This window comes from Anastrepha ludens, chromosome 5 (assembly GCF_028408465.1).
Source record: "Anastrepha ludens isolate Willacy chromosome 5, idAnaLude1.1, whole genome shotgun sequence".
Lineage (NCBI taxonomy): Eukaryota > Metazoa > Arthropoda > Insecta > Diptera > Tephritidae > Anastrepha > Anastrepha ludens.
The window spans coordinates 43107912-43135671 of record NC_071501.1 but is presented as its reverse complement, the minus strand read 5'-3'; the positions used below and the strand labels follow the sequence as shown (position 1 = coordinate 43135671).

The 27760-nt window shown below is 35.5% G+C and overlaps 1 protein-coding gene across 1 annotated transcript; it reads left to right on the top strand.

The window, feature by feature from the left end:
• The first annotated feature begins 12 nt into the window (after positions 1 to 12).
• LOC128864977 (heart- and neural crest derivatives-expressed protein 2) lies at positions 13 to 27200 on the top strand. Its single transcript, XM_054104810.1, has 5 exons — positions 13 to 595; positions 9958 to 10101; positions 10438 to 10634; positions 16683 to 16838; positions 26995 to 27200. Exons 1-5 carry the CDS (start codon positions 490 to 492, stop codon positions 27073 to 27075), a joined length of 684 nt encoding a protein of 227 aa, XP_053960785.1. The 5' UTR covers positions 13 to 489; the 3' UTR covers positions 27076 to 27200.
• Positions 27201 to 27760: the final 560 nt, after the last annotated feature.

The window sequence follows — 27760 nt, the reverse complement described above, 5'->3', positions numbered from 1 at the left end:
CAAATACGAACGTTTTCGAGTAATAATTTTTGGCGTGGAATGCCCCGTACTTCAGAATATGCACTCTCGTCGTATCAACCCTCTAAAATAAGACGATTGAAATAACATCACTGAACCAACGAGTAAAACATTTGGAATATTCGTTCGCCCACATGCATACTTATTTGAAATTATGTATGCATGTGTGTGCTTTGTATCAACTCAAATCCACCAATCAATTCCATTCGTAGCCATAAGAACGCGGTGATTGGCCAAATTGGGTAGGGTATGTAGAACAAGCGCAGTGATTATATTTTGGAGTTGAAAATTCGGACTACGTATTGTACAAGTTTTAATATTCCTCTCAATTGCTTTTGAATTCTTTTAAGAATACTTGCGCGCGAACGTCGGAAAATAAAAGCGGATATGCAATTTTGAAATAAACACGAGAAGTTTGTTTTGTTAAATTTCCAAATATATAAACAAAGTCTTGTTAAGTAATAATAATCAATGGCCAGATACGATTCCCAAATATGTCGGGACTCGCCTAACTGTTACAACAGTGAAAATATATATTTCAACGATTTGCGGCTTAATGATGTTTCGATTATGGAGCGTACGTGATTCTAAAATTGCTAAAGCCATTTATAGTGAAAAAATGTATATGTAAATACATATGTATACTAAGTATTTACATATATTTGTATGTCTATATATTTGTATATATGTATGTATTAAATATTTTATAGAAATATTTGTGTGTATATCAGGTACCAAAAAAAAATTATAATAAAATTTTAAGTGAAGTGAATACATACAAACCAACATTTACTGGAATTACAAATATACTTGCGTCTACAAAATGATGGCTTAGTGAAATTTAAATAAAGCCCAAATTGCAAAACATAGGGAAAATGTGATTAGTTTTATATCTGTATGTATGTATGTATATAAATATTCAGTAAAAGTCTACATACATATATCTAAGGAGAAATTTAATATGCTCTAAAATCTGAAGTGAAGTTAACAAATGAAAAAAAATATATTTTTTTATACAACTTATTTATTTGAATTGAATCCGCTTTTTAAAAAGTTTTTTCAGCAACCTATGAATTGTCGATTCATTGGGACGATTATTTTTACCAAAGAAATCACGAATTTTGCGAAATGTTGTTCTTAAAGATCGACCATTTTCATAAAAAGTTTCAATAATTTTAGCGCGTTGTAGGTGGGTAGGTAGGTGAAATGGTTGAAGTGCCACTCTGGCAATCCCCAAGTAGCACTAAAGGGCCGTTTTGACTACATTATGAAACCTTCAACAGGCAGATATCTACAGCCTGCCAGAGCTCTTGGTGTACTGGAGAAGATTGATGGGATTTAGGTTGGCACACTGCCCCAGGCTGTGACCTTCATCGTCTAGCTGCCGAACCCGGAAATTTACAGAAAAAGTTCTCAACAGTCTCCTTCTCTGAAAGGTCCCCACAACAGATTCTGCAATGGCGGTTGAATGGTAATAATGCGTTGTTCTATCGTGTAAAATTGAAGATCTGTTTACCTGACTAATGTTAAAGATGACATAAAACATGTACCGCCTAGGAATTATTCACTACTGACATCTAGGTGCCACTTTTGAAAGCCCCTTTAGTAACGGGTGCATTTTGCTCGAGTCCAAGCGAAACTCGCAACTTACTCCCCCATTTATTACCGATAGATCTACACATCTGTAACTACCTGTCAGGCTGAAAGAAATCCTGAGGAGCTGGACCACTAGCAAGATCCTTCTTCGAGGACCATCATTTGCTAATATTACTAATAACTACCTATTATTGTGCTTCCACTTCACAAAATATTTCTATGCGGTATTACTATCTTGGAGAAGGAGGCGAATCTTTAGATGCAGAAATTTACACCGACGGGTCCAAGATGGACTACTGCAGCAGGGCAGAATTCTATTCCGAATACCTACAATTACCTAGGCAATACACCTTCCAGACTAAGCTAGGATATTCCAGGCATAATTGCTAGCAATCAGGGTAGTCTGCAAGATTATCTCGGACATCAGGCAAGCTGTAGCCGGACCGCCAAGTTGATATAAAAGCGGTAAATAGAGACTTTGTAACTTCCAATCTTGTAATGCAGTGCATAGAGGAACTCAGCTCGTTCAGTGAGTTAATGACTAGATTAAGGTGGAACTAGAGTCAGCATTTCAAGTAGACGATGGAAGATCCTACCAACCCCTGCGATGCCCAGGAAGACATGACATGACTATAACGCACTAAAGACCAAATAACTGCTGTGTATGGGCGGCCCGATATATCAAGACTAACGGCGGTTCTTACAGGACACTAGAAGCTAGGGGAGCACGCGAGGAGGTTAACTAGATGTGGCAACTCGTATTTTTGGCAACATCTTGTATGTCCTCTGACATATGTATATAGTTTGTGTATAGTGTTTTACCCATTCCTTCGGTATTGTTGTCAGAGGTTTCACGAAAGTTCATGATTCGTCACAATACTATTGCTTGTGCAGGACACCCCATTCTCATGTGGGAAGCTATAGCGCGATGATGGCTGAGATATCTCGCCCGGAAGAAAAGCACATACGCTCAGCTCAACCCAGCTCTATCTTAGATTTATTAAGGGTTCGGATGTGATGAGTAGAGGTCACAAAAAACCATGAGGTTCGAAAGTGGATAATTTTTATTTACTTATTTATTGTATAAAAAAAATTAAAAATGTTAAAATGAGTATACAAAGCACAAGAGCGTTGAAATTGAGCAAAAAATGTAAAATTTATGACGAATACTTAAAGAAGTGTAAATTGCGTGGGAAAGTTTGAAAAATGTGGTTTTGAGAAAAACCGCTTAAAGTGTTACAAGCAGCTCTAAAGCGCGAGAGTTACCAATTCTTTTCTTAAGGACCTACTGATTTGTATTTTTAGGAAAAAAAAATCAAAAATTTATTACTCCAAAATCCTAGAGCGTTGTTGTTTCATGTTTGTATGTAGATATACATATAGTATCAGGTCAGTCCATAAGTTCGTGCGTATTTTACCCATAATTTCACTTTTGTACGATTTTTGAATACAAAAAATTATTCGCGGAATATAACGGACTTATTTATATTTTCTTTGATATATTGTGCATTGAAAAAGTGATTTTAATCGCGGATAGAAGCACGTGTTGTTAAAAAATAAAATGGAATCTTCGAACGCGAGGTAAAAATGCAACAACTGCTGCTGCAGAAATAAACACTGTTCACGGAGAGGATACCGTGAGTGTAAGGACTGCGCAAAAGTGGTAACTGCGCAAAAGTGGATGCCCCGCGCACTGGTCGTCCTGAAGTTATTAACTCCGACGCCTTGCTCGAACTCGTGGAAGCTGAGCCAAATTTGACAGTCGATTTGATAGCTCAGAGGTTAAACTCATCGCATGGAACAGTTCACAGGCACCTGGTTCAGTTGGGAAAGGTTTCAAAGCCGGGAAAATGGGTTCCGCATAGACTTTCCATCGCCAACATTCAGCAGAGAGTGAATGTGTGTTCTCAGCTGCTGCAACGGCTTGAAAATGAAAGCTTTTTGAACCGTATCGTTACTGGAGATGAAAAATGGGTCCTTTACAATAATCCTGTTTGCAAAAACGCCAATGGTTAGATAAAGATGAGACACCAGAACCGACCCTTAGAGTGGCCTTCACCCCAAGAAGATTCGTCTACATGGCCGGTATTGTTTATTATGAACTTCTGGAACTAAACCAGACGATAACTGCTGATTATTATTTCCATCAGCTATCAAACCTGAATGAGGCACTTAACAAAAATCGACCGTCTTTAGTGAATAGACGCAAAGTTTTGTTTCACCACGGCAACGCAAGATCTCATACCGCAAGGCAAACATTAGGCAAGCTGAACGAGCTCGGATGGGAGCTAATGCCGCATCCACCATACTCTCCGGATATTGCACCTTGTGATTATCACCTTTTTCGTGGACTTCAAACCCATATGAGTAACAAGAACTACTCCTCAAAAGAAGCTATATAAAGGGATATCGAAGCGTATTTTGGCTCCAAGGAGAAACAATTTTTTTGAGCAGGGAATTAAAAATTTGCTTAAACGTTGAGAAGACATTGTAAATAATGAACGAAAATATATTATTGATTAATAAATACTTTAAACATCTTTTTTTCTAATTTTAAAACCACCTTTTAAAAACGCACGAACTATGGACTGACCTGATATATTATTTCAAAATTACTGTGATTAACAAATTTTCTGAGTTTTCGAAATAGGCGCAAATTCGTTATATTGGACTACTACTGTAATACAAATAACGAATTACAGTAGAAACTCTATTCTGGCTTATACTCGATACTTGCCACACAATTTTTTTCATTGCTGCGTACTCAGTACTTGCGACATTAGAAAATGTTTACCTCGATACTTGCAGCATTTTTTGTTTTGCCTTTCTGTTTTGCTGTTTTTGCGTTGTATTTTTGAGTACGAGTATAAAGCTCGGGGAAGTCGACATTTCTGCTAATGACATGTTTGCATTAAATCAACTGAATGAATTTAGGGGAAGTACCGTCTAATTCATTTGCTGACGAAATGATAGTTTTGCGTTAACTTTTGCCGGCCGTGGTCTCATAATAGCAAGGAGAAAATTTGCGCTGCCTACAATAAAAGAAAAAGCTGATATTCTGAACAAATTAAATGCAGGAATTTCTATTAATGCATTAGCTAAAAACTTTCACATGTATATAGCAACAATAACTCGTATTAAGGAGTTAGAGGTAGTCAGAGGCCCGAATAATGATGAAATTTAATAATTTTTGTTTGCTAGTCAATTGCTTTATTTTTCAAAAAATAAAAACAGAAAAAAATAATAATTGTAAGAGTTATCACTGTTGTTATGGAGCCCGTTTCTCCAGAAGTCCCTTGCAGTGATCATCACAAGTCCTCGGAGATTTATCTAAAATCATTCGAACAAAAGAAGTTAGTTTTATTAATAGATAACCTTGTGCCGGATCGAAGCTTTTTTTTAAATTAACAATATGGCGGCTTCAGGAAACAATTTTCAGATTTTCGAGAAAAAAACCTACAATTAATTGTTTAAAAAAATCGATTTTTTTTTTTTTAAAAATCCTTCGATCAGGCACGAGGTTTTTATGTTTTTCAAAAGCAGTATACATTTTATTGAAATCTACCAAGCGGTTTTTAAGTTACAGTGATCACCAGTTCAAAAAACATAGTTTTGCTATCGATCTATCGATTTATGTAGCGCCCGAGCGCCCTTATTTAATTGTTGAATATCTCGAAAAGTATTTGTCCGATTCAGTTCAAATTTTCACACAATATTTTTAATATTTAAGAAAATGCAAAAAAAATCAAGTTTTTTGAAAATTCTGACTACCCCTAAACCCTTAAAAAATGAACAGTCCATGAAGAAGTTTGTTACGCGTTCTGAATTTTGTCCAGATAAAAGGAAAACTCTTAAGATTTCTGAGTTTCCAAAAATGGAAAAGGCGTTGTTCAATTGATTTGCGAGTCAAAAGGCCAAAAATTTACCAATTACAAGTGATATGCCAAAAAAGAGAAAACCAAGTTGGAGGCTTCCACGCTAGCAACGGTTGGGTTGCAAACTTTTAAAAGAGGCATGGCACCATCGATGGGAACAAATTTGAAAAACTATCAAATAAGAGTGACTCAATGCACCTATTTTTGGGCAAATTTAACAAAACAATTGTGAATTTAAGTTTGACAAAAGAGCAGATACGAGTATACTCGTACAATGCCGATGACGCCTTAATTTTGGAAGCTCTTGCCCGATAAAAGTCTTTTGCGCTTAAAAGAAACCTTGGCTCCGGGGCATACATAAGATCAGTAAGAGAATAACAACGATCCTTGCTTGCTCAAATCCTGCTGGAAATCATGATGCACAGTACTGCTGGCGTAAGTTATAATGGGTTATCTAATAAGAGGTGTTATTTTGATAATCAAAGAAAAATGATATTTTTTATTATAATATAAATGATCGGATGTTTATTTCATTATAAAGAGGAAGGTATGCCGTCAATAGTGGAAAATAACATCAGGCAAATGAAATTTCGTGAAATTTTCCATAACTGGATTGCAAATTGGCTGCCCTATGTCCTCGATAGCCTCAGAAATTCCATCTCTAAGGCCTTGAATCGACACTGGGCTGTTGCGTAGATCTTCTCTTCCACGTGGCCCCAAACAAAAAAATCACAAGGTGTTAAATCAGACGATCTCGGTGGCTAATTGTGATCACCTCTTCTAGAGATAACACGGTCCGGAAACTTTTCCTGTAAAAGGTAAATGGTTTCGTTGGTTGTGTGGCACGTCGCGCCGTCTTGTTGAAAATAAACGTTGTCTAGATCAATACCATCTAATTCCGGCCATAAAAAATCGTTAATCATCTCTCGATAGCGCAATCCATTCACCAATAACACCTGTTATTCGAAAACTCTTTATTTAAATTTTGAACCTCCTCCTATTGAAAATAATAATGTTACTGCCAAATAAGAATTCTTTGTTTTACATTATTTTTAAAAACTTGATTTGTAATTTTGTAATTTAATTCATGTTAATCTATAAGTACTATAAAAGACTGAGTCTTACAGATACAACCATCTATCTATCTATATGCGAGCCAATGGTGCAATATTTGGGCCGTCATCCATCGAAGCAAGCCAATAAACTTTGGATATACAAATTGGACATTTTACATTTACTGTGGGAAAGTCCAAGATAGCGGTAAACTTTGTGAGTCGTTGGGGACTAGAGTAGTAAACTTTCTACTAGATAAAACCGTTACTGGACCAAGAGATCATATTATCCATTTTGGTTTATTAATGAGCTTCGGTATTGATCTGGTATTGATGTTATCGGCCTTAACACTCCCGTTGTTAGTTCTGCCTTTTCCAAACTGGAAAAGAAGCAAAGCGAATGGATCTGGTGGTGATCGAGGACAAAACGAAGTACTTCCTGTCATCAAACAAACAGTCGGCACACTCGCGTATCGGCACCCATGCCGCTGTTGACAGTTATTATTTCGAGGTTGTAAAAGACTTCGATTATTTAGGAACCCGTATTAACACCGATAATAATGACAGCCTTGAAATCCAACATAGGATCTCATTTGCCAACAGGTGCTACTTTGAACTAAGTAGGTAGTTCAGTAGAAAAGTCCTCTCCCTATGAACAAAACTAACACTCTATAAGACGCTCTTCGTGCCCGTCCTAACGTATGGCGCAAAAACTTGGACGATGACAATATCTGATGAGACATCCTTTGAAGTGTTTGAGAGAAGGACTTTGTTGAAGATTTTTGGACCTTTGCACGTTGGCGTGGGCGCCACTTGCTAACGCTTGGCGAAAAGAAGAGGCTTTATATTAAAATTGTGGTTTATAATAAGTTAAAATCTCTATATATTAGCATATACTATCAGAACGAATTACTTCTTCAGAATATTAGGCTACGTATAAGCGTATTTCTCCATACGAATGTCGTTTGAAAAGTCCGTGCAAAGACAGAGAGATGTCACTACTGGCGCATATTGAGGTAATGTTTAATTAGTAGCATCTCTTGGAAGAACACACTCCAGATTTCAGCGAGATCGATATGCTTATTTATTTGCGTTTGGCATTTGTTTGAATCGAGAAAGTCGAGTGATTTTCCTTTTCCATCACGACAACGCACCAGTTCACGCCTCAGTAGGTGTGGTCGTAAAATATAGTGGAAATTGAGTTCCAACTCATTTCACTTCGCTCTATTCTCCAGATTTGGCTCTCTCGGATCCCTCAGACTACTATTTGTTCCCAAATTCGAAGAGGTGATTGCAAAAACGAGGGGCTATATTTGGGCAAATTCTATTATTCAGAAGGGATCAACAAACTAGAACAGCGTTGGACGAAGTGTATAACCACAAAAGAAGACTATGTCGAAAAATGAAAAAGGTTTCCCCAAACAATTAAGTAGTTTTTATTTTTGCACGGACTTTTCATACATATGTATGAATGTATGGTCGTTTGGAGTAGGTTGAAAACTGTGAGCCTCTCCATTTGTGGAGCAACATCAAGAGGCACGCCACAAATAGGAGAAGGAGCACACCAAACACCGAGTAAAGGGCGTAAGCGCCAATTATACAAAGTGAAGTCCAAAATAAACAAGACTGAGCTCAAATAAAAACGACAGGAGCTGTGTTCTGATAGATAGGTAGGTATAGTGGTTGTCTGTTGACAAAATAGTCCCCTATGGCATCGATACACTGTTGCGCGATCTAAAAGCTTTTCGAAAGAGTGTTTCAGGTTATTGTCCGGAATGTCCTTCAGGATGTCGGTACAAGCCTTTTGGATGGCCTCTACGGACGCAAAACGTTTTCCTTTCGGCACTTTGACGCTTAGTTTCAGGTTCATGTTGGAAACACAACGTTTCATCAGCAGTTGCAATGTTGTAAAGGAAGTTCTCGCCTTTTCTCGCCTCTTTAGTGAGGTCTTCCGAATGTTGAATGCTGAGCAATTTTGGTCCTCATTTAAGGGGTTAGTCTACTTTGTCACTTTAAAATTTTTCATTTTTTTTTTTTGCATAATTTGAAAGTATATATATCCAGAAATATTGTGTAAAAATTTTAAGAAAATCCGAGCACTCTAACTATTTTTTTTTTACCTGAACATCAGTACCTTATTTCGTCTACCTGCGCGTATAGCGTGCATCGATGAACTTTAAACGCGTTTTTCTGAAAACAACGTTTTCAAAATCTAGCTCCACTGTATCTCAAAAACTAATCAACCGATTTTCATAAAATTTGGATCACCTATTCTAGACATAATTTGCACCAAATTGACGCTCGGGGGTTTTGAAATTTTAAATTTTTACTATATATTTTTTTTAAATATGCGAAAAAAAAACCGTTCTATCAAAAATTTTCCATTTTTATCAGCCATTTTTTTTGTCTTCATTAAAACCTAATATCCGAGGGTCATTTTGTAGCCAGTATCTTACTGAATCTGAAACATTTTGATTTTTTTGTTTCAGACAAGCCGTTCTTGAGTTCTGATGGAGCTGCCTCACCAACCCATGTTTGAGACGTTACGCTTCACTGCTATTTTTTTACTAAAAATACTATAAAATTGAATAAAAAAAAATTTATTTCTGAATTTTAAGACTTTATTTAATAAATCAAACAAATTTTATATTACTATCATTTATAGTTTTTTAAAAAAAAAAATCACGAATATAGCCTTTTTTTCGAGTCTCCAAAGTAGACTGACCCCTTAACTTGTGCGGAATGAAACGTGCACACACCATTCATATGCCCAAATTATCATTTCAAATGCGATAAATCCATGTTTTGGAGATATTCAACTCCGATTCCAATTCAACTCAATTCAACGCAATTCCAATAATGATTTCAGTTCATTTTTGATAAATTTATAAACAATTTCGATGGAATTTTCGGTGATTACTGATTTTGGGCGATGGGTGATGTTCATTGTTTATGTTTATGTCCTCACAACCATCTCTGAAACGTGTAAACTACTCATGAACTCTGACACGAGATATACAATCATCGCCACAAACTTTTTTCATCAACTCAAATGTTTCGGTAAACGTTTTACCGATTTTAAATCAAAATTTGGTATTAGCTCTTTGTTCGAAACTCATTTTTGTACCGATGACACAAACGTACCGACCCTTTCGACGCAATAACTTCGCTTCCACTGAGCGGAATGTCACCAAGCTTTCACTGAAAGTCAGCTAGGGATGTAACTTCCAACGCACTAACTCATTAAAAAGATAGCGCCATGAAAAACATTTTTATGACGCCAGTCTTGTTTATTTTGGACTCCACCTTGTATATGTACATATATGCAATTATATACATATATGAATGATTAATAAAGCAAATACATACATATGTATTATATAAATACTGGAACTTATGTTTTTTAATTATTCTAGAACAATGGAATGCGTCATACTGTTCTGACTCGAGTAACAATCCAAGCTGTTATATAATGAATGCATGTACGGCAGCTAATTTGTCTTCAAACTCATTTTACCGATCACCACAATATTGTTCTGGCTCATCGCCTAAATTCGATGGTAAGAAATAAATATTTAATAATACTACAAGAAGATGCATTTGAGTTTAATTTAAATATTTCATTTACAAATAAAACAAATTAATATTTAAATAATTTATTGAAGTTAATTTATCTAATTATATCTTCCGATCGATACAAACATACATATTCATATACATATGAGCATGTAATAATTAGTGTTGCATAGAGCCAGCAACTCTAAAGTTATGAAAATCACTTTGTTAATGTCATTGGATATATATGTACATATGTATATGTATGTATCTTCCATCCTTCTTAAAACTTTCTGCATACACATTTTTAATTCCTTTAATTTTTCGATATTTTTTTCAAGATGCGGGAAAAGACTTCCATGAGATTTTGCTCACACCCACTTCAGCGAAAGCAATTGCTGTGCCTGCGGTACGTATAATTAAGAAAAGAAATACGGCCAACAAAAAAGAACGAAGAAGAACGCAAAGTATCAACAACGCGTTTACTTGTTTACGGGAGAAAATACCTAATGTACCATCAGATACGAAATTATCCAAGGTAAATATAGTGCACACTAGTCATTTAAAGTAAACAACTGTAAGTATCGTATTGGAAAAACCTGAAGTAGAGATCCAAACATGTACATACTCGAATCAGTTATGGCAAGATATTTTAACTAGTCTAGAAGTATACAGAAATATAGGGTCCTTCAAAAGTATTCAAAATTTATTAAATTATATGTAGCTGTCATGTTGCTAAGTTTTTGGTTAATTGTTTAGTGATGTATGGCATGTCACTATGAAAGTTATAGTGTTAAGCAATGTATGCAAATCATGTAATTTTTATTTCTAAATCAAAGTTCCATTCGTGCAACATTCCGAACATTACTAGATTTTTATTTCGATGAGCGGATGTGAGAAAAACCCTGGATTTATTTCGAGAAAGTCTCAGTTTGGCGTGCATTTTCGTCGGTGGGTTCGGCAGCAAGTGGGTTCAATAGAACAGCCCACACCGTCCCATTTATGTTACCGAAACGACGTAGATTTATATCCAGCCCAGCATAGGGAATATGTTATGCTGGTACAATAACAACAACATGGCCATTCTTCACAAGCGACTTGAGGGCACAGCTATCCCGCATGACGGGATGATTTTACGCCTTAGCACTTTTTGTACGCAAATTGGTGACCTCGTGAAGCAACCACACAAGATCAAGTAATAAGAAAACCGTGTATTTGTAATTGCGTACGCGACGTGATGTTAATAAAGTACGTGGCGTCACACATTTGACGCTTTGCTTACATTCCATTGTTTGTTTGCAAGTTGAAAGTGATTTTGACAAATATAAGAATTAAAATAAAATGGGTGGTAACTAGATGTAAAAATAATGTGCGTTTGTTTGGTCTCCCGATAAACGAAAATGTCGGTAAATCTTCTTTGAATTTTTTCTAAACTTCGTTTCTCTGGACATTGAGAATTGGAGCTTGGGTTTAAAAACTTCTTCGCAGGCTGATAAGGGTGGGTTGCCGTAACTTTTTTCAAAAACTGCCGGCTTTTGCTATTCATCTCAAGCTAATTTTTAAGAAATCTCTATCTTCTAGAATCAACGCTTGGAAAATCACAACTATTACTCTTACACACCCTACTATTTTCAAAAGTGGCTAAAAGAATTATGTGTGCAATTACAAGCTGATCTCGAAGCTTTCTATCGTATCCAAACTTTTCGTAGGAGTTGTAAACGAAAAGAGGTACTTTGCGACTAAGAGCTTAATTTCGCCCAATCAACAGGGATTTATCATGGGAAGGTCTACAGTTTCCAACCTAGCTGCTTTTGGTGAATATTGTTGGTCAAGTTTTGCTGAAGGGTTTCAAGTCGAGTGAACCTACCAAGGGTTTCTCATACAAATCTATTACGTAATGTAGCCTTGTTGGTTTTCTTTCAATGGTTGAAATCTAATTTATCCGACAGACCATGTGTGGTAACCATTGAGTGTCAATGATCGGAATCTTTGATTGCATCTTCAGGGGTGCCACGAGGCAGTATTTTAGGGCCTTTTCTCTTCGTTCTATTTATTAATGATATTAAATAATTTGAAAATATTTTCTGCGATTAGAAAAACTGAGGATGTTGCAATCGGAAATTAATGCGGTAATTAAACAGCACCTGAAGTAACTCTGGCATCTCTCTAAATATCAAGAAATACTTTCATGTTTCTCTGACCCTTTTTATTTCCTTGTTGTGTAATCTGAAGGCCTTGTCTTTTATTTTTAGTATAATTAAAGGATAAATTATTGTTCATCGCTATTACGGAGCATTCACTTTCATATCTCTTCTAGATCTCTATGCAACACTTACCCATTTAATCTTAAATTTCTTAACATGAATTATGCGCATAATTCCCCTACTACCCACGATCTAAGAGAATTCAATGAGATCTCGGGTTCTATTTTGGAGTCAAAGAATGAATTATAAATTTCTCAACTGATCTGTAAAAACTATAATTACGTTTTAGGCTCGAAATAAACGAAGTGAAAACTTTAGAAAAACTGTTGTGATCACAGCATTGTTTTTTTTTTGTTTTTTTTTCTACTTCTACTATATTTTATTTAGTTTGATTTCCATTCACAAGGCATAAAGTACATAATATCTCGGTGGAAACTTGAAGGCCGCTTGGTTTCATACTTAAGTCATAAAATAGTTCTCTGAAAAAAAAAAATTAATGGATATATGTATGTATCATACACTACTTATTTTACTTTTTAAAGACTCTACATACAGAGTATTTCCAAAGGTGACGCCTAGAATATTTTTATATTTCATATTTGAAAAGATGTACAATTTTACACGATAGAGCAACGCATTAAAATTATTTATGAAAATGGTTGATCTTTAAGATAAACGTATCGCAAAATTCGAGAATTTTTTGGTGAAAATAATTGTCCAAATGAGTCGACAATTCAAAGGTTTGAGAAATATTTTTAAGAAACTAGTTCTGCCTAGGATAGAAAAAGAACTGGTAGAACATAAACTGAACGTTCTGTTGAGAATATTGCTGCTGTAGCGCAAAATGTTGCTGAACAACCTTGAACATCGATATCTCGACAACTAGGTATTCATGAACCGACTGTTTAGCGGATTGTCATGGGGGACATGTAAATTATTTAAATTTAATTTTTAAGAGCCGTGTTCTGAATAAATATAGTGAAACCTGAAAGAATCTAAATTTGTACACCTTTTATTTTAAAATAACATCTAAGCACGTCTCTTGAAAGACCCATTAAAAGTTGAGAAGGATACAACACAGCGTTAGCCGAAATTTAATATAAAAGGCGCAATTTTTAGTCGTCCAATTTTCCTGTAGGGTATGTACACAGATACACTCGTAATCACTCAATGACCAAAATAAGCATACATATACATACTTCTACATATACATATACATAGGGAGGTTGTTGTCCCCCCTTCACATTTTTGAATTTCCAATCAATACCCAAATATTAATTACCAGTTTCGTCATTTATTTTCAATTGAAAACACTGGAAGACCAATGTAATTAGTTGCTTTCAGGCTCTTTTCTAGTAGAAATTAGCCAGTAACTGAATTTCTGAGAATTTGTTAGCATTTGCTCTCAAAGAGAAAACTCTTCAAAAAGGTACACAAATACAAAATTTGAAAATCTTTCAAGTTTTCATGACGCACGATACAAAAAAGTGAAAAGGTGGCAATTGTACCATGATCTAAGTATGTTTGTATAGTTGTTCACTATTCTTATGTTAACTTGTAAACAGCATTCGGCAGCTAGCATACGTACTCGTATATGGCGTTAAGTGGTAATGTTGTTACGTGCAGGATTTGTCATATTCGCCAAGGGATAATCGCTGTTGGAAAATTATTGTATTTTTCCACCATTTGGTATTTATTACTTAAGCTGCATTCCGGCAACCGACCAGCAAAAGAACAGTAGGTAGTTTAGCGAATTACATGGGAAGCAACAACATAAAATTTGCTAATTGAGTGGATTAATAGCGATGCATATTAAAAATCAAAACAAGGCTATTTTGAATGAAAGCCTGGAAAGTATTTGGAAAACTGTTGTACACGCAGATAAAACAAAACAGAGTGAAGCAACAAAGTAACATTCGTAAAATAAAAAACAACATCAAGACGCGCACCACAAATGGGAAAAGGTGCTCGGCCAAACACCCAAAAAATGTGTAAGCACCAAATATGTACATTCTATAAATATATATATATGTGTATATATATATAGTATATATATAAATTATATTATATATCTATATATATTATATACCATATATGTAGTATATATTATATATATATATATGTATATTCAACAAGTAGGCCAGACAGAGATCGCCAGTATTGTACTATAGCTGCTGTCGATTCACCAACCACCTAACGAGTAGTGAACAAATCAAAAGAATTCACCTAAAATTAGTAAAAAACATTTATTGTGATCAAAGAAAAGAAATAAAATGCATCCCCAAATAAATGAATGGACAATAAACGCTTAAATTTGGTAAGATACTAGAGTATAAAATCTCGCTACTTGTAATTGGAAGCACTGGCCCGAATTGCTTGAATATCGCTAAACTATTGTTACTTTCACATACAAATTTAACGCTTGTTGGGCAGCGGAATCCTTTAGCGTGCAGAGAAGGGGTGAATCGAAAGCTTATGTATGTACGTAGCTATGTATACCTAGTCTTGCCATTTATTCTATGGCAAATTTTAGAACGCATGCAGCGAGAATAAATTCGCAAAAAAAAGTTCCGTTATTTTTGCTTTTGTTCATATGCATTGTCTACTTAAAAATTATACTCGTGGCAAATTTCGCTTGTTAAAAATGGAGAGTGGAGCTAATAAAAAATCGTATTGCAGTGATGGCATTACAAAGTGTGGTAAAAGTGCAAGTGAGATTTACGAATTGCTGCAAAAACTTAATATTTCGAGAATGTTTGTTTACCGCACGATCGTTACCGCACGTTTGTCCTCGCGCGGTTCGAACCAGTGCAGCCATGAAAGATGTTCGAAAAGAAATTCTCAGAAACGCCCTTAGAAAGCTGAAAATCATGTCCAGAGAAATGAATGTAATCTATGTCAAGACTAATTAGAATAATATTCACATGAAAGCCTTCCGTCGCTCAACTGGTCCTCTTTTGACAACGCACTTGAAGGAAATTAGACTCTACAGATGCAAGCAACTTCTTCGGTGGCATCAGGTCAACGACCATGAAAATATTCTTTTCACAGACGAGAAAATATGTTCACTGAAGAAGTTTTTAATAAGCAAAACGAAAAAATCTATGCTAAAACTTCTAAAGACACAAAAAATGTTGTTCCAAGGTTCAGCGTGGACACCATCAAACCTCCGTAATGGTTTGGTGGGGAGTGTTTTGTAAAGATGTAACCATCTCTTCATTTCTGCAAAAAAGGGGTTAAGACCGGGGCGAAAGTGCAAAAGGAGGATGTCTTAGAAGTCGTGGTGAAGCAGTTGAGCTGTGCTCTCTTCAATGGGGAGCGTTGGATCTTTCAGCAAGATTCTACTCCAGCCCATAAGGTAAAAACCATCCAGCAGTGGCTAAAAAACAACATTCCTGGGTTGATAGCCGCAGAGGATTGGCCGTCTGGAAGTCCAGCTCAAAATCCATTGGACTAGTCGAAGACCTCACTAAAATTTAGAGAGTCTCAAACAATATTTCGTTCGAGCAGCAACGTCAGTATCCTATTATCAATATCAATGGCTTGTGTGAAGACTTGTGTAAAAGAAAATGGTAACCATTTCGACTGAAATTTTTTTTTTTTTTTAATATTTACATGATTAAATAAAACTAACTTCAAAAGTGGTCTAATTTCATATCAACAACGAACTTAACTTGTAACAGATCTTATGGCAGGTCTAAGAACAGTCCGGTTCACTCGATTAGAGGCAATAATTATATTTATTAGACGCAATTTGTATTTTAAAGCAACCGTATTTTATCTAGTTACACAAGGGCTCTAATGATTCACTTTGCTCGAAAATAAACATGCATTGAAATATTATTCCACCTAACGGTATTTCTGCAGTACTTGGCTAGAAACCTCTTGACAGGAAATGCGAAATAAGACGGCGAAAATCCATGAATTGCCCTTATAAAATTTGGTTCACTTTTTGTTATTCTCTCACGAGGTTCAGAAGTAGCAGTAATGTTCAGGACCCTAGAGAAGGTGCGCAATCATTAGTTTCAACACCAGTTTTTTAGGCTTCATGTTATTGTAAATTTCCCAAGAGTACGCGGCTCTGTTGTTACACTTAACATTTTTGCGAAAAAACGAAAAACTGCTATTGCGAACGAGTGTTTGGCTATACATATTGCTTTGTTTACAGAAGTGACAGGTACTGTATTCGAAAGAGAAGGCGGCTTCATGTTATATATTATATGATAGTACACCTGCGTTCGCTACACCTGCCACTTGCGCAATTCTATAACAGCATCTATTTTACTTCTTAATAGGCACATTTGAATTATAACTATAGATAAGTATGTATGTATGTATGATTATTGAATTTCTATTTTCTTCTTTGTACCATTTCATTTCAGATAAAAACCTTAAAGTTGGCTATATTGTACATTAAGTATCTCGTTGAAGTGTTGGATGGAGATCAGGATCCAAAAACGGGGTTTACCGCAGATTTAAGACCACTTCACAGAAAAAGTTCAAGTGATAAGAGATCGTATTTAAAACATGATTTGAAGGTGAGAAATATTTGTGCTATGAATTAAAAAGGGAAAATTATTATCTTTATTGCAAGGACATATCCATGATTTCGATTAGTGGGATATTCAGTATTGCGGTTGAATTTTTCTGCATATTTCTGACTTTTTATTGGAGGTGATTTATGACCTTTTATTTTGACGCTTACAGCTTCATAGTACTCGAAATCTATCAGCCAGTGTCATACTTTCGCGAAGTGTTTGTGAAATTAAAACAATTAAGATAAGCGCTTGCCTACGAAATGGGGTTACAGGTTAACAATCAATTAAAAAAATTTAACTACAAATAACTTGAAAAAATGGGCATTCTTGGACAGGAGGTGTCGTAAGACTGTAAGTCTCTATTTGAGGAACAGTACCAATACGCACACCACAAACTATAATATATGCACATGCAGTGAATTCCCGATAATATTAAAATCCTAGCATTTGAAAATCCAAAAATATAAACACTTTTCCCTACCTTTACCTACTCTAATATTTCAAGCGCTGGGTAATTTGGGGAATGCCCTAGTTATTTGCATTTAAAGTGCCTATACATATTTCCTCCAGAATATACAAAAATTGAAACGTCGCTATATCGATGGTTTTTACACATGAGGGACAAAACGCTCCTGGTTAGCGGACAGATGTTGAAAGAAAAGGTCAAAATTGAAAAAAAAAATGCTTTGGATTTAAGGCCAGGATCGGATGGCTTCAAAATTTGGAAAAGAGATATAGAGCTCGGTTGCTTAAAATTTCTGGCGAAAACCTAATATCGCCGCTTCAGTTGGTTGACCCATTCAAAATAGCGGTAAACACGAAAATGGAAGAGCTTGGTTTAAACAGTGAACAACTTTGCAACGCCGGTGAATGAGGTTTATTTTGGAAAATTTTGCCTCAAAAGACGTACCTATACATATGTATGTATTTACCTGAATGAATTATCATTTTACACAAAATTATTTCAAGAAAAAATACCAACAGCCTTTTCACAGAAGAAATAAACCAATGTTGAATACCGTAACGACAGTACCATTATTGACAGCCCATTCAACATTAGGCAGGGATTTATAATTCATAATAGGTAAAAAAAGTATAATTTGAAAATTTTGAAAAAAGTACAGTATATCAACTCCTCATTTTTGAAAATATTACAAAGTTGGCGTGGCTCGCCCGCGTTGGGACGTCGACGTCCCTCGGCCTCCGGCCCACGAGCACGCTTAGAATCATATAAACCTCAATCAATAGAATTATCCTTTCTCTTACCACAGAATTATGGACTGGTATTCCCAGTTGATTGTAGTCTACTCCCAATTCCGGAATCTTTAATTTTATCTGCTTATTGTAATAGAAAGTCGGCAAATAATGAAATTGATTGAACTCATCGTCGCGTGCAGTAGATCGTGTGACGGTGTCAATAAGCAAATATATTATATGGGAATAAATTTCCGTCCTTTCTTAGCCAGAGTCTCGAAGTATTTAAACAATTAAATAATACATGATATTATGTGAAATATGTGCCATTGGAAGCCACAACTTCACTCCAACTTTCAGGCAGCATACGGATTCCTCTGACGAACAATTCAACTTTTTTTGACTTCAGCCACTCATTGAGCGAGTTTGCGTTGCTCTCGTAGTAAGTGAACCGCTCTTTAATAAGGACTCACTGCATTGATCAGAACAGATGGTACTCCGAAGTTGCAACATGTGGGGAATACGGCGGGTGTGGCAAGATTTCCCAATTCAGTCCCTCTTAATATTGCTGGACAGATTTAGCAAAGTGTGGCCTGGCGTTGTCATGCAGAAAATTAGTTTGTCATGTCTACCGTCTCATTCCGGCCGCTTTTCTTTGAGAGCTCAATTCAAAGGCATTAGCTGCAGTCGGTAACGATCGCCTGTGATGGTTTCGGATGGTTTAAGGCCAGTGACCACACGATGCAGAAAACCTTTTCATTTCTGCCGTTCAAGAAGCATCTCACACGTCACCAAAAGTCTCTCGATGTCCCTTTCCTTTAATTGATGTGGCACCCAGTTACCTGCTTTCTGGGCCAAGCCTATCACGATCTATACGAGAGGTGCAAAATCCCTCCGGTAGCTAACATGATAAAACTGCAAAAGTGGAGTTAATATGTATGCCCATACGCTTCGCAAGGACGCAAATGAAATCTGTCGTCAAGCACTGGGTTGGAATCGCAAGGTTGGCCGTACAAAAATATCTTGGAGGAGAACTGTCCACAAGGAAGTTGAAACGTCAGGAAAAACTTAGAACGAAATCAAGCTCGTTGCAAAAAATCGAATCAGATGGAGGTGTTTTACTGAGGCACTATGATTCAGTGGGAGAAACAGGAACCGATGATGATGATGATGACCTTCCGCAAATGCTGTTCTTTCGGGACGAACGTAGACATTTTTGTCGTTAGATAAAACAGGGTCTTTACGCTTGAAACGAATGTGAGCTACTGCGATCGAGACCTCACATATGTATATAGTATCAGCAACGACACCTTTTTTACAAGGGCGGAAACTTATTCCCATACGCATACACATTTACGCATATTACCGATAATTACGCCCCTCTTACACGTTTTGTTACTTTTATTAAATGATTCTGCTATAAAATTACTCAAAAAGGGTAGTTTCTAATTTCGGATGTGTTGCAAAGCTAATGTATTTACATGTTTTATCAATAAATTCGGCGAATGGTTGGAACATTAATTTAGCAATTGAATGTTGAATTGCTGCTTCATTAATGTAAAAGCAAACAGAGATAAGTCGCACACTTGACACTATGGCCGAACGAACAACCGTACACAGCCAGCAAAAGCAGATGCTGTTCCGCATGGATGTTCTATGTATATATGGGAGTAAGCAAGAGAAATGGGTACAGAACAAGTGCATCTGCGCTTCGTTTTCCACCAAATATGTGTTTGTGTGTGTGTACAAAAAAATGTACATACATATTTATATACATAGATCCGAAACTCTTGGTGGCTTTCGAGAATAAGTGCTTATATCTTGCGGTTAACATAATTGTGCACTCCCACAAAATTAAAACAAAATACAATAAAATGTTTATTGCTCTCATCTTCATCTTCATGTACATATGTATTTATGTATGCACGTACAGTTCTATTCATATTAATAGCAGTGCTTACTGGTAATTGAACAGGGCGCAACTTTATCCAAAATAAATGTAATTAAATTTCAAAACTTTTTGCCTTTTTTAACCGTGTGATAAAAAACCATATAAATTGAAGGAAAAATATTTTACTACCACTAGTGAAGTAGAAAAGAAACTCCAAGAAATCCTGTTCATAAATATATCAGTGTGACTTAGAATCTCTTATCTTATAAAATTAAGTCCGACTAACGCTCCGATTTGCAAAGTATTTTTTTGTATTTTGAAACTGCGCTTTGATTTCTAAAGGGTTTTCCAATAAGAGGTGTTATTTTGATATTCAAAGAAAAATGTGTGGCACGTCGCGCCGTCTTGTTGAAAATAAACGTTGCCCAGATCAATACCATCTAATTCCGGCCATAAAAAATTGTTAATCATCTCTCGATAGCACAATCCATGCACAGTAACTGTCGCTCCAGCTTCATTTTCGAAAAAGTAAGTCCAATGACTCCACCGGACCATAAATCGCACCAAACAGTCACACGTTGAGGATAGAGAGGATTTTCAACAATAAAACTTGGATTTTCTGAGCCCCAGATCCGGCAATTTTGCTTGTTGACGAAGCCACCGAGATGGAAATGGGCCTCATCACTCAAGATGATTTTTCGATGGAATTCTGGATCATTTTCATGCATTTCAACGATCCAATCAGCAAAGACACGACGTTGTTGATGATCGGCCGGCTTGAGTTCTTGTGTTAACTGGACTTTATAAGCCTTAAGACCCAAATCTTTATGCAAAATATGGTGTAATGACGTTTGTGGAATGCCTAATTCCAAAGAACGGCGAGGAATGGACAAACCTGGGTTTTCTTCAACACTTTCGGCTACAACAGCAATATTTTCGGCTGTTCTTGAGCGACGTGTGCGGGTTTTATTCTTCACATCACTAACTTGTCCCAACAGCTCGAATTTTTTCAACAATTTCAATGTACGAGTTTTACGAACCGTCTCTGCCAAATTTTCAACATTTTTACAGTGAATTTTAATAATTTCAATGCGTTGTTTAAGGGTGTATCGTTCTATTTTTATCAATGGCGTAGTTTCTACTTGTCAAACATCAAAAAATTACAGCTACAAAAGTGACATCTACCGAAATAGCGGGCTATTCAAAATAACACCTGTTATTGGAAACCCCTTTATATCTGCTGATTTGTTCTGGTGTTGCTCACGGGTACTTTGTAAAGGGTTTTCCAATAAGAGGTGTTATTTTGATATTCAAAGAAAAATGCTATTTTTTAACATAAATGATCGAATGTTTATTTCATTATAAAGAGGAAGGTATGCCGTTAATAGTGGAAAATAACATCAGGCAAATAATCACCACGACCACGCTTACAGGACAATATCATTTTCATGAAATTTTCCATAAGCGAATTGCAAAGTGGTTGTCATATGTCCTCGATAGCCTCACGAATTCCATTTTTGAGGTCTTGAATCGACCCTAGGCTGTTGGCGTAGACCTTCTCTTTCACGTGGCCCCAAAGGTGTTAAATCACAAGATCTCTTTGGTCAATTGTGATCACCTCTTCGAGAAATAACACGGTCCGGAAACTTTTCCCGTAAAAAATCAATGGTTTCGTCTTGTTGAAAATAAATGTTGCCCAGATCAATACCATCCAATTCCGGCCATAAAGAATCGTTAATCACCTCTCGATAACGCAAGCCATTCACCAATAACACCTGTTATTGGAAAATCCTATATATACTATACTTTGCTTTAACGACAGAGCAGCGCAGACCGGGTGTTTGTTAGTTTAATATAGAAAAATAATTAATTCGATTAAATAAAACGAAGAATTAAAGAAAATAATATATTGTTTTATAATCCTTTTTCCGAATAAAGTAGACACTTATTCTTCTCCTTCTTGATTAGCGCGATAACTGCTTAAGATATTTTAGCCGAGTCTAACAGAGCATGCCAGTCGTTTCTTTCTATTGCTAACGGCGCCAGTTGGAAGTTAAGCCAAGACCTTCTCCAGCTTATTTTTACAAGGAGACCTTCCTCTTCCTCTGCTACCACCAGCTGGTATCGCATAAAATCGCTGCCCTGATACTAAGAAATAATAATTAATTTAATTTAATTAATTATTGCAATTTCTCAGACTGCTTCGAAATATCAAAACAATCAATGTGATTTCGAACGTGTCAATGCAAACTAGCATTGCATTTAGTCTTTCTTGTTTTTCTCTTTAAAAGTTTCATTACTTTTTATTCCCAATAGATATGAAATGTAATTTTTCGGCAATGTTGCCATCGAAAATTCCCATAATCCGCTTAAATTATAATAATTAAGTCTAGTTGCCAATCCGCATTAGTTGCAACCAATTCCTGAGATAATTTCGAATTAATGAGTCCCGGTGGTCTGGAGCTCGAAAAATTAGGGTATTTTCAGGAATTTTCGTTTACAATAAAAAAATGAAAAACGATATTTAAATTTTTTAGGCTTTTTATTTAACTTCTTTTACATACCAAAATGTTTTTTTTTTTAATTATAATAATTTAAAAAATAGCGCTGAAGTTGACCATCCCGAAAAATTGGACCTGGACGGTGCTGTCTGTTTTTGGTTCTTCTATTTAGAGCAGTACCTTGTATTGACTGTGGTCTTTGAAACTACTGTTTTATAAACTACAGCAACTCTTTAAGCACTTGGAAGCTAACATTGACCTGCAGTTTTACTCACATAATGACTATGAGAGTCCGTTTTTTCTTCTATTAAACGTTTCGTATCATGTGTTTCAAGACGATTTCTCCATTTCAAAGCCTCTGATTTATATAGAACAACCAACTATTTTTATCATTTACTTGCAAGTTCTGCATTTCTTGAGTATATTTCCGGTTTCACTAGAATATTATTTCGTTCCCGTTATTTTTTTATTTTTGGCGAAATTTTAATATACAAATGTTCGCGTATACATATGTAAGTAGTTATCTCACGGCGGCCGCCGTAGCCCTAACCCATTCGGCTGTGACTAACATTCGGGAGTGCGTAGGTTCAAATCTCCCAGCATGAAACGCCAAAATTATTGACAAATTTTTTTCTAATAACGGTCGCCCCTCGGCAGGCAAGGGAAAACCTCCGAGTGTATTTCTGCCATGAAAAAACTTCTCACAAAAACCATTTGCCATTTGAAGTCGTCTTAAACCTGCAGATCCCTGCATTTGAGGAACAACATCAAGATGAACGCCACAAATAGAAGAAGGAGATCAGCCAAACAAATAACAGAAGTGTACGCGCCAATTATTTATTTATTATTATTTTTTATATAGAATTTCGCTCAAACAAGAATTAATAACGTCATTAACAGGCGATTCAAACAAAGTTCCTATAAACCACGAGTAAATCTCACAATAACCAAAGAACGCATAAAAATAAAAAATAGTTTAAAAAAACTAAAAAACACGCTTTTATTGCTAATCGAACTAAAAAGTAGAAAATAAATTTTAATGACAAAGGGACCTATAATGAAGTAATAGCAAATCGAACGATCAGTCATAGTCAACTACCTCAGAACAGAATTATAACAAAAATTAAGATACAAATAGAGTAATTCAAATTCGAATTAAAAGCGTGGGATGCTTGATATAGTAAATATTACAATCATTTTATGGGCAACTACCTATGTACAGAGGGTTATGAAAGTGAAGCAAAATGCATCCCACGCTTTTAACTCTAATTTGAATTACTCTATTTATATCTTAATTTTTGTTATAATTTTGTTCTGAGGTAGTTGACTATGACTGATCGTTCGATTTGCTATTACTTCATTATAGGTCTCTTTATCATTAAAATTTATTTTCTACTTTTTAGTTCGATTAGCAAAAAAGCGTGTTTTTTAGTTTTTTTAAACTATTTTTTATTTTCTACTTTTTAGTTCGATTAGCAAAAAAGCGTGTTTTTTAGTTTCTTTAAACTATTTTTTTTTATTATGAATGAAAATTATTGTTATCATTGCAGTCAGTGAATAAATGATTCGATATATTCGTGTTATATTTAATTCCTTTCTTATCGACTGTGAGTCTAAAGCTATGCAGTTATCGGCCGCGTTAAAGAAGTAATCGGGATGAAGAACTTATTTCGTGGAGGGAGCCTGAGAAACTGATTTACAAGAATAAATAAAGATTTTTCATTTTATAACCAAATTCACCTTACTTTTTGCCCACAGTAAAAAAAAGAAAATATTAATCCCGGCAAACCTAGTAAGGATAATGGAAAACTTTTATCAAATTATTGCATTGTCATCGGTCCTTGATAGGTGTGCAAAATTTCAAGTCGATCAGATTTTTAGAAGCCAGTGAAAATTAAGCTCAAAGATTCCGTTACATACATACATACAACCCGTCCTAATAAAAGTGTGTTAATAAAGAGCCGAGGGACAAATCTCGTATAGAAAATTCCAGTACAGAAATAAGTATTTAGAATCAATTTAGACACCAACAATTTTACAATTTCTTCAGTACTTTGCATTAAAGCATATCGCATTATTATTATGGGCACAGCTGTACATACATCCACGTATGTAAATGTGTATATACAAATTCATATACATATATGTATGTGTATAAGAAAATTCATTATTTTCTTTAACAAAAACTCGCGTCAGTATTTTTTCCGATTGTAAATGTCTTATTACTTTCAAGGGGTTAATGGATTTCACAATAAAAGTCCTAAGTTGAAGCAGATCAATGTATTATAAAGCAAAATACACTTGTTTGTCGAAAATTTAATATGTAAATCAATTATTAATTTCAGCATAAATTTGTTTGTTATTGCGGCTGAATTTGACTATGAATAATTGAGTTATAAAGGCAGAGATTTAAACACAACGAAAAACTATACGAGGCCCTCCCTCGATCAACAAACCACTGAAATTTTAAATAAGAAACATTCTAATTAATAAAAAAACTATAAATTATGTTAAGAAATACATAGCGTAAGCAGTTAGGTTAGGGTGAAGTGTTAACTAAATGTAGTTTTCATAATTATGGTTTGGCACGCTAAAAAAATTGTAAGATATAAAAGACAACAGGTACATGTGTTTTGCTTTGGAATGATCATTATGATTAAATAATTCATACTGCGGATCAGCTGATGCTGCAAACAGCGTTATAACACAATGTAAAACCCAGTTTTAGTTTTATATTAGGTGGGTGAAGAAGAAATTCATTTTTTTTCGGTAGATGGCTGTAGTGATCGATATTTCGTAGAGTATCGATCAAACAATCTAAAGTTTATGCTCGTTTCACACTAAAAAAATTCTTTTGCTGTTTGCTTGTTCCATCCAGTTGTGAGTTACAGGGTGTTAAAAATGGAAGTCAGCAAAGAGAAAATTCGGTACATTTTACAGTTTTTCTTGATAAAGGCGAAAATGCAAACCAGACCGCTGAAATTGTGAATGGTGTTTATGGTGCCGATACTATAACAGCTAATTAAGTACAATCTTGGTTTCGTCGATTCCCTCGCACAGGCAGGCCCATCGTCAAAAATGTCTATAAAATCACAGAAATAATGGAAGTTGACCGAGATGTTAGTAGTCCTAACATCGCCCAGGCTCTAAAGGTCGACCATAAAAATGGTTTTAAACCATTTGCGCAAAGCTGGACCCAAAAAACATGATAGATCGAATTTCCATCTGCGAAGCTTTGGCTAAACGGAATGAAATCGATCCATATCTTAACCGGACAATGGTCAAAGCCTGATAAAGTAACTCAAACAGTGGGCAAACTAGGACTAACGGTGGGACTTGAAGAAAATCATTTATCATGAGTTGCTTCCGTATGGCCAAACACTACTTTCAGATCTCTACTGTCAACAACTGGACGTTTGAAGCTAGCGACTGACCAGAAACGGTCAGAATTGACCCACAGAAGAGATGTTGTGTGTTGTGTTCCATCAGAACAACGCAAGGCCACAAACACTGTAGTCACTCGCCAAAAACTCCGGGAGCTTGGTGGGGAAGTTTAAATGCATCCACCTTATAGTCCGGACTTGGCACCAAGCGATTACCACCTTTTTCTCTCGTTGCAAAACTTCCTGAATGATAAGAAATTGGTAACAAGAGTATGGAGTTTTTCGCCAATAACGATCAAGACTTCTATGAGAGAGGCATTATAAATCTCCCTTTAAAATGACAACAAAGTATCCTCTTTAAACTCTATTTTATTTTAGTGCATTTGAAATGTATCTTTTTACACGGTCTTTTTTACACTTTTTACACAATTTTGAGATAACACGATTCAAACATAATTTTTTTCGCACGAAATTTTCGTTCTTGCACTAATTCAAAACAAATCTTTATTTGACCTTTACGCGTTACAATTCGAGAAAGCAAAAAACAGTCGCTAATAACAGACTGTGTTAATATACAACAAAAAAACCAACAGAGACCATTAATAATTTGAATAAAGCCCGACAGATGCGCTGGACATATCTGACATATCTACTGATTATACCATTTTTGGTCCAGTTTCAAAATTGATTTTTATTCCTAATTTCAATTTGAATTTTTATGTTTTTATACTTATGGATTGAATTTTCACTGTATACTAATTCCAATTTTTTTTTTTTTGGAAAATGAATTCTTTGTATTTTATAAATATTTACTTATGAAATATGGATTCCGTTATTACTTCTTTAGCACGGTATTTTGGGAACATCTTTCGTGTTTTTCCCCCCTTACAAATTTACCATACATACATATGTCGCATGTACTTTTTTTTACACGATTTTTTTCACGTTTCTCATAGGAACGTATCTACCGTATAAAACAGAGTTGAGTGGACACAATTTAAGACGACTTTGTCTGTCACGTTCAGGAATTTATCACAAATTAGAATGTTTCACTTGAACGCTTTTAAAATTGGGTATTTGGCATTTAAGGGTTATTACGTTATACCTCTGTTTTGTCATAAATATGTTTAGATATAAATTGAAATAACGGATTAAAATTTCACGACTAAACTCTATTTCCTTTACAGAATATTCAACGATCAAACAAAGGACGCACCGGTTGGCCCCAAGATGTCTGGGCTTCTGAATTGATTCCTGATCAAGAGTGATAAACATTGTTGTGATTTCTACCCGACCGATGTCTTTTCACTTTTTGTGCATAAAATGTCACTCGGGACTTTGTTTTTGGTTAGAATTAGATATAAGCAAATAAAATAGTTTAATGGAACTTTGATTTTTTGGATTACATAATAAATTTATGCGAAAAATTTCAAGTTTCTAATGCAGGAGAGATTACAGCAAATTCACAGAAACCGCAAAAACTAAGTTGACTTCGCAAAAACTAAAAAATACACACATAAAGACTCGGAGATAGATCCGACAACAAACGCGCTCTAAATCTTTGCAAGGAGGAGATTAGGAAAGCGAAGCGTAATAGTTTCAAGAGTTTCTGGACTCTAGAAAGTGTTAGTTAAGGGTAGTAGAGTAGTATATCCTTGACAAACTCTAAAACTTAGAGGGCACCTTCACCGAAGAGAAGATGAAAAATTTAGACTACTTCTTTAGGCACACTTTTCAGGATCCTGTACGACGGTAGAAACAGGAAACGAATTCTCTGAAACCCTGGGAAGAGTTAAGAGGAATAAATCGATTATTTATTGCCAATGAAATATGTACATATATACGACACCAAGTTTGAAATGGGCGATAAGCAGTTTTGAGCTAAAATCACCTTGTATTGATGGCGTTTTCTCGGAATTATTCCAAAAGGGCATTGGCCTGCTACTAGAATCA